Below are 8,916 nucleotides of genomic sequence, written 5' to 3' on the forward strand. Positions count from 1 at the left end.
TCTCGAAGCATGACGTACAGAACATGTAAACAGTGGGAGGCGCTATAATGTAAACGGTTGGGAGAGCAAAGAACATGGTGGCCGTATCCCACAATGCAGCGTCATGACGTCGATTCCCAAGCTTGATACACCTACTGTTCTACATCAACTGTTTTAGCTGTTTTTAGCTACTCAACCATCCTGAATACTAACTGACGCTGTTGTAACTGACGCTGTTGTAACTGACGCTGTTGTTGTTGTTTCAGCTGATATGAAAGTGCAGCGGACGCCTCGCAGAACCCAAAGGCCGAAGACCCTGAACACGCCGGAAGATTCCACCTACTACAACCTCATTCATGTGAGTCAACACTTTACACATGCCGATTTTTATATATAGGTCGATTTCCATTAAATTAAATAAGAAATTATGTGACACCGTCCGATCATTTGGTCCGCATGTCGGCAACCAATCTGTGAATCTGAGTGTTGAGAATCACAACACAAACTCGCTAGTCAAGCCAAAATACTGCAACGAAATGGATTGGGTGAGTAATCCCCACTGCTACCTAGTTAGCTATAACACTACTTTACATGGTGAGCAGGCTCACGAAACAAGCTGTGTTAGTCGACTAGCGACGTGTCGTTGATTTTCAACAAGGTGGACATTTTTCGAAAGAAAAGTCTGATCATTAACATCGGATCCTGACATGAGAACCAAAGCATTAAAACGTGTCACTTTATGTCAAAATCACTTTTGAAGAAAAATGGCCACAGATACATATCTGTCCTCCTCTTCCCCCTCAGAGGTCGGTCCAGGATGATAAGCGCAGGCCGAGGAAACAGAGGTAAGTCGACGACGGCTCGTATTTCATCTGGTTTTAACGACCCCCGGCAGTGTTGTACTAAGAGGTTAGGTCTGCTACTTAACACACTGGTCCTGAGTAATGCTTCTGGTACCGAGCCAAAGTAAGGACAGGGTGTGGATCCAGACTTAACGGCCTGTAGCGCTACACATTTACACATTTACACATTTACAACGGAGTTAATTAGCCCCATCGCTCACCCCCTTCCTCTGGTTTTACTTAATTAATGAAATCGAACCACTAAGTTACATTTTATATACTGTACTTCATTATTACTACATTTGAGCATCAGTGTTCTTATATTTCATCATATTTGAGCATGAATGATGAAATTATTGATTTGAAATAATGACTTGATATTGTACAGATGAATGCCAGATGAATGATCTATTTGATCATCATGATGTGTTGATACTGTAAGTGATGCACCCATGTGCAGAAAGGCAATTATTACATACTTACCAACTAAACAGGAAACATAATCAACATATTCATCTTCTGCTTCAGACAGAAGCAATTTGAGCCATAGCTGCTACACGACGTTTTTCTCTGAGTCTGATGTATCTGTGTGTGTGCGTGTGTGTGCGTGTGTTTGTGTGTGTGTGTGTGTGTGTGTGTGTGTGTGTGTGTGCGCGTGTGTGTGTTTGTGTGTGTGTGTGTGTGTGTGTGTGTGTGTATGTGTGTGTGTGTGTGTGTGTGCATACCTCCCAGAGGGAGGTGATGATAGGTGTTCCTAGAGGCTGGCAGATAGACAGATAGGTCTGGATGAACAGGGAAACGCAGGGTGCTTCATCACAGCAGTCTTGAACCGCACACACACACACACACACACACACACACACACACGCGCGCACACACACACACACACACACACAAACAAACTGAGTCGCTGTGAGACAAGACTCTAAACATCAAGGGTAATAATTTGTTAGCAGATAAATAAAGGCAGCGATGGACAGGAACAGTTTACATGCATCATTAAGATCGAGAAGGTCAGGAGGAAAGATAGCTTCTCCAGCTAGGTCTGACAGCAGAGAGAGAGAGAGAGAGAGAGAGAGGGAGAGAGAGAGAGAGAGAGAGAGGGGGGGGGGGGAGAGAGAGAGAGAGAGAGAGAGAGAGAGAGAGAAGTGAAATAGGAGGGGAGAGAGGCAGAGAGAGAGCAGTGTTCTGTGTCAATGAGAGGAACATCAGTGGTGACGGCAGCACAGTAATAAATGGAGGGGGAAAAGAGATAGAAAGGGAAGGAGGAGAGTGGAATGGTTAGAGAGGCAATCATAAAGAAGGAGGGTGGTGAGTGGGACTGCAGAGGCCTCAGGTAAAGAGATCTACCGAGATAGAACAGCATGCAGACAGTGAGAGAGTTAGAAACCTCTTCCTCTAGCAAAGAACTCCATTCAACCATAGTGGAGTTTCCGAAACCCAGGGAGCTATTCAATTGAAACGGGTCACAAGGAAGTAAAGATAAAAAAATAATCTTAGTTTGCGATGATATGCGTTGAGATCCGTTTCGTTTAAATGAGAATTTCACTAAAAAACAACTGTAGACTCCTGGCTGGCTCGCCACTTAGTGTAGGATATAGAATTTGGTTGAAATAGATCACGAGTAAAACTTCTGAGTTACAGACTGTTTATTTAAACAAAGGTTACATACAGCTTTACAGCGTTACTGTCATAGATGGTCAGCCGTGGGAAAGAGAAAGGCTTTGTTCACATCAGATATTTGTATACCTCCAATGATATGCTAATACAAGTCTATGACAAGGCATCTAAACAGGCCTATCACATTACTTAGAAATGGTCAAGGTGTGAAAGGGGGTTAGGTTACAGACAGGTAAAAGGGCAGGGGGCCGGTCACAGGAAGGGAGGCCATCTTGAACATGCGGCCTCTAGGACAAAGACAAAGGCCATCATAAACCCCCCCTAGGAATGCCACAATGGCCTAAAAGCTGTAACCCCCACAGCTATGAATGTGTGTGTGTGAAAATATACCACACAACTAACATTGTTTACTTACTGAATAAAAGCAGCAAAAACTCAACTGCGACAGTATTTCCGGTTTGTTTTCAGTCTAGAAACACTGAGATTATCGTACGGCTGGTCTAACTAAGATGATATAAGGGTGACGTTATCCTGTTTGAGTCGTCCGTAGGCGTTAGGGCTCACCTTCGCCCGTAGATAACTGCTCCTGTTACATAACTCAGCCGATAAGAGGAGAAGAAGGGGGGATATAAAACCCACGGTAGGGGAACTTTTCCATTTGAGTCTGTCAGTCGAGGAGGGAGGTGGTGATTCATCAGAGTTAGGAGGGCCTCTCGCCGCGCCTGTGGAAACAGAGGTGGTTAAGGTCAAGTTATGCATCTCTGGATCATCCCAGTGCTGCAATAAAACAGTAATGGCCGTTCATATTCATGCTTAACCTGCTATGAAATGCTAGACACTGTTTATGCTAGCACTGAAGCTCTGTGGCTATGGCTCTAGCATAGCGAGGGCTGATTTGAAGCTGTCCAGGGTAGGGGCATTGAAGGTGTCCAAGGTAGGGGCATTGAAGGTGTCTAGGGTAGGGGTGTTGAAGGTGTCCAGGGTAGGGGCGTTGAAGGTGTCCAGGGTAGGGGCATTGAAGGTGTCCAGGGTAGGGGTGTTGAAGGTGTCCAGGGTAGGGGCATTGAAGGTGTCCAGGGTAGGGGTGTTGAAGGAGTCCAGGGTAGGGGTATTGAAGGTCTCCAGGGTAGGGGCATTGAAGGTGTCCAGGTTAGGGGCATTGAAGGTGTCCAGGGTAGGGGTGTTGAAGGTGTCCAGGGTAGGGGTATTGAAGGTCTCCAGGGTAGGGGCATTGAAGGTGTCCAGGGTAGGGGTGTTGAAGGTGTCCAGGGTAGGGGCATTGCGGATCACTGTGGGGAGAGAGTTCCAGAGGGTATGTGCTGCCACACTGAAGGCTCTGTTCCCAAAGGTCTGTAGGTTGGTGCGGGGGGTGGAAAGCACTCATTATGTGTGCAGTGTTGGCAGACGTCATTTTGGAAAATACCAGGTCTAAACCTGTTATTATTTATTTTTTATTTGTTTCACTTCTCATTAGCTTTCATGACCTGCTGTACACCACGCTATCTCACTCTTCAAAGCCACTCCTCAGTGCGACCGACCACAAACAAACCATCGGTCACCCCTGATAATTCTTTACTTCTTTACTTGACTTTCTTCTGAGTAAGCAAGTGACTGACCACAGGTCTCCTTCCTCTACCAGTCCAGGGAAGCTGCTGGACGTGGACGACCAGTACTACCAGGGCCTGTCCAGTAGCAGGTCCAGTAGCTCCGTCTGCAGCGAGGGATGGACCTCCAGCACCGGCCACGCCCCAGACGAGAGGAGGCCGTCCATAGAAGACAGGAGAAGGTCCAAAGACAGACGCCCGTCTGCAGAGCAGAGGCAGCCTGCAGACAGGAGGAGGTCCTCGGAGGGGAGACAAGCCTCCAGAGAGAGGGCCGTGTCGGAGCCAGACACACCCAGACCGGCCAAAGAGAAAAGGTGTGTCCTCTAATACGCTGCTAGACATGTATACACTACTAGACAAGACTATACTCACATACACACAATACACATTTGTGACACATTCTAATGCTTTGGTCCTCATGTCGGGATCCGATGTAATGATCTGACTTTTCTTTAGAAAAATGTGAATACATTTCCATGTTGTTGAAAATCAACGACACATCGCTAGTCAACTAATTCAGCTTGTTTTGTGAGCCTGCTAGCAAGGTAAAGTAGTGTTATAGTTAACTAGGTAGCAGTGGGGGGATTACTCACCCAATCCATTGCGTTGCAGTATGTTGGCTTGACTAGTGAGTTTGTGTTGTGATTCTCAGCAACGTTGACAACAAACATTTTGATTGGTTGCCGACATGCGGACCAAATGATCAGACTGTGTCACATATGGGTCTATCTATTTCATAATGGTGGTGAAACACGTGTTGCAACAACAAACCAAAAAACAACATATCCAGTCATGACAGTCTACAAGCGATGATAAATATGTTGGTGAACAAAGACTACTTCATCAAGAACCTTTTATCATCTCTTCCTCCCTTCCTCCCTGTGTCCTGATCCCTAGTTGAATATGTATTATCTCTCCTTCCTCTTTTTCCTTGTTTTGTCCTCTCCTTCCTCTTCATTTCCTTCCTACCTTTCCACTACCTCCTCTCTTTATCTCCTGCGCTGCGTGTTGACAGGCGCTCCGTTCCCAGACTGCCCTCCACTGAGAGCCAGTCAGACGACAACCCTTACGACTACAGACGCCTACTGAGGAAGACCTCCCAGAGAAGCAGGCTCATTAGGCAGTACTGAGAAGCACACTTCACCCTGAGCGACCTGACTCAACACCTATGTGGAACAGAAGAGAACGCACACCCGCAGAAAATCTAGGCGAGGCGCTGGCCGTAGCCTTTGCCTTAAATATTTAAGACTTGACAAAGGCTATGGCTGAAACCGTCGTCCTAATAAACCACACTTTTTTGTCGCATCTGGAACCTGAGTGTGCGGGTTCTATTTCTTTCAATAACACCTATGTGTGACCACGCCCGAGGCATGACATCATATCTCCCATGATGCACCATGACAGTTTATGATTATGGACCTTTGGTGATGACCGCTGACATGACATAACCCTGTTATTATACACAGAATACTAAGTCTATTGAAATGCCTAAACTATCACGTATTTTAAATGCTTAAGTTGTCAGTTGTCATTAGCTGAAGGGAATTGTCGTACGATGTCATGATAGATAGTGTGTCATGCTTATGATGTTGGTATTGTAACAAACCTGTATAAGGTCACTTCTGACACCAATGTAGCGGAATCGAACCCCGATCTCCCGCATAACCGCCGGCCGCGCTAACCACAACACCAAGAGTTAACTCCCTTGGAGCTGCTAACAGACTTTATACAGGTTCGTTACACTATTAAAGGTGTTGCGTCAAGTCATTTAAGTCACCACCGGAGTTTGGGTTCTAGGAGCGACAAATTGTGATCACGAATGGGATAACTGTATAAATCTGTAAATAAATGTGCTTCTAGTATAGATGCAGTCAGACAACTCTATAGGACTTCCGTCTGAGATACAGATTTGTGGTATGTACTGTGAAGCAACGCTGTTCGGATACACATACTTCTCATCATGTGTTCTGTAGTGTCTTAACACTAGAACAGCCGTGCCTTTTTTACCTACTATAAGAGCCGCCTCTGGGGTCAAATGACCATAGTCTTTACAATGCTCAAGCTGCTATTTACACACAACGACCATTAGTTGGCCGTCTTGTAAATTAGCCTGACTCCTACACAGAAAAACTACTAAACAACTTCATACTAGCTTATCCTGATGTGATTTTGAAAAAGTAAGCGATACTGGGTGGTAGAACGCACGTACAGTATCTAGGAAAAGTCATGAAAGGAGGGTCCTGAAATTTGATCGAGTGCAAAGATATAACACTTTTTTTTACTCACAACCATGGCTGTTCTAGTGTTAATGGAATCTGATAGGAGTTGAATGTAAAAAGACAAACAGAATGTTGTTCTTAGGGATAAGGATGATGAGGTACTTGGTAAACTACCATGCCATAGGTATCTTTAACATGACTGTCATTATGTCCATGTCATTATATAGCAGTCATAAGTGTAGGCATCACTGGTTATCTCTCCTCTCTGCAGTTCAATGTTTTGTTAAAGTCACTGTATTGAGTAAACGGTTTTTCTGTGTACAGTATATTGATGTTAATGCTATCTCAGTGCTGTTGTTTTAAGTTACCTTTCCAGAAACGTCCATATCGTCAACTCAAGACTGTACATCCAATGTCATTGTTATGATCATGGTTGTTTAAGTGTAAATAACAAAACAGGTAACTGGTACAAAAAATAATTTAAGTTCCACTTAATGTCCACTTATGTAACAAGGGTTATAGGACAAAATGTACTTTGTGTTTGGAAAATGTGATGTTACAATTACTCTCCAATATTGTAATATTGTAATCAGCTTCAGGGTCATATTACTGTGTGTATCTTTACATCTGAAAGAAAGCATTAGCGCTTTCCTTGTTTTCAATTAAATTGCTGTCCATATGTTGTCCTCTTAAATACATTGTTTATAATTGATCAAATTGCTTGTGCAGTTTTTGTCTGACAGTATATCACTTCTTTGGTCTAAATGTAGGCTTATAGCCAGTACTCAAGTTGTAAAAGAAAATCATGGGGGATGGTGGATGTTATCATAATGGGGACAATTTTAGCATCCCCACAAGCGTCAGTGACTTCAGTGTCAGTGACTTGGTAAAAATGTCATTGCATGTGTGCGTTCCCCCTCGCCCACAGTATTTTACTCAATATGCGCAAAACTAAATGTTGAAATAGTAGTAATACCACGTTCATTTATAAAATGACATAAGGGATGGAAAGGGGGGATGGCAGTTTTAGAAGGGGGATGATTTTGACCGTTTTTATTTCAGGGGGGGATGCCATCCCCCCTCACCCCCCCTCAACTCGAGTGCTGCTTATAGCATCACTCTCCCTGATGTGACATAGAGGAACTTATCAAGACCCATCATTCAACTTGCCTTCCATGAGGCTCTAACTGTGCATTAATGGCGTCCTTGGGAGTGTTGACATTCTGCCCTGACATGAACATTAGTTTTTTGCCCATACGTTACATGATAATATTAGTAAAGTAGCTGATACTCTGAGTTGGGGGTCAAGTACATTTTTAATACATGAATTCATTAGTTTAACTGCACATTAGAATTTGAAAAACACATAATGACTTACTTGCAAAGGCCTTTTGGTTAGGAAATTAGATTGATTCGACCATATAAAATGTTATGTTATTCAAATAGTCCAGCTATATAATGTACTGTATATAATTGCAGTGTTGCCCATGTAACTGGTTGGTTTATCCTTGCTTATGTAAGTAGTTTCCATTGACTTAGCATGTCTGTGCACAGTGCACCCATAACCTTTAAGTGTGACATTTAAAGGAGAAAACCCTGTAGGGGTTGTTACTGAGTCGTTTGCTCTCAGCGTGCACATTAACACACATGATGATGGCGTGCAACAGAACGAATAAAGCTCTAAACAACGCACCCTATTCCTCCGACATGACTCATACATGTCCCTTTTCATGCAGGAGGCTCACACGCTTAGCACACACTCTCTCAGCTGTTATGTTAGTTTCTATTGGTCATAATGACTCGCGTAAATAACTGTAATACACGGGGAAGGCACCATGTCATGTTACTGTATGTGTGTGAGAGTGTGGTCTGTGCGCGGTTGTTGTGGGTGCGCGTAGTGTGTAGTGTGTGTGTGTGTGTGTGTGTGTGTGTGTGTGTGTGTGTGCAAATGTGGCCTTATTCCTGATATGTTTCCTGTACCTCTTCTCCTATATACAATTCAGTTGTACAATCACAATGTGTCACTTTTAGTTTATTATTGTGGCTCATACATTATTTATGTTCTGTTCAGTTTATTCGAACTGATGATTGGCACCTTGAGATACAGTACTTGCTGTTGGACATAATACCAGTGACAGCGGAGACCATCCGTGGTACTCTGGAAGTAGCCTATAGAAGTCGCCAAGAATTACAAGAAGAGCTGTGTGTGTGGGGGGGGGGACACTGTCCCCCCACACTGTCACGACTCACGACGCGCCACAGCTCGTCATGAAAGTGAATCACGCTGTAATCTCTTTAGTGACGTTTGAAACTAGGTTGGCACCACGGTGTGACACATTTTCATCAGTCTCTTGTGGCATTATAGCAAACAATACGACCCAACTTTTCACCGCTGGATTATGACACAGATTGGAGCTTCTTAGTATAGTATTAATAACCTAATTTTGCACTTCACTGTGACTTTTGCACTTTTTTCCAGAAGTTAATATTATATGACCAAAAATATTTTTTATTTTTTTTTGCTTAACACAAGGTGTCCACCTGCTACCCCTTTTTAAGAAATGTCCATGAGGTCAGTACTGGGTAGATGCGCTCGACACTAAATGGCGCTCTGGGTAACCGCCGTCGACTTCTCTGGAGGAAAGAAGCTGC

The 8,916-nt window shown here is 43.9% G+C and overlaps 1 protein-coding gene across 1 annotated transcript in view; it reads left to right on the forward strand.

The window, feature by feature from the left end:
• myo3a (myosin IIIA) overlaps positions 1-5,175 on the forward strand; it is a gene marked incomplete at both ends in the record, with an annotated part of 39,235 nt that extends 34,060 nt beyond the window's left edge. Inside the window, 4 exons of the mRNA XM_080547303.1 lie at positions 246-337; positions 784-824; positions 4,081-4,359; positions 5,061-5,175. Coding sequence (XP_080403429.1) covers positions 246-337; positions 784-824; positions 4,081-4,359; positions 5,061-5,175 — 527 coding nt within the window. The remainder of the gene's footprint in view (positions 1-245; positions 338-783; positions 825-4,080; positions 4,360-5,060) is intronic.
• Positions 5,176-8,916: the final 3,741 nt, after the last annotated feature.

Source organism: Nansenia antarctica (genome assembly GCF_963989245.1).
Source record: "Nansenia antarctica genome assembly, chromosome: 17".
NCBI classification, from domain to species: Eukaryota; Metazoa; Chordata; class Actinopteri; order Argentiniformes; family Microstomatidae; genus Nansenia; species Nansenia antarctica.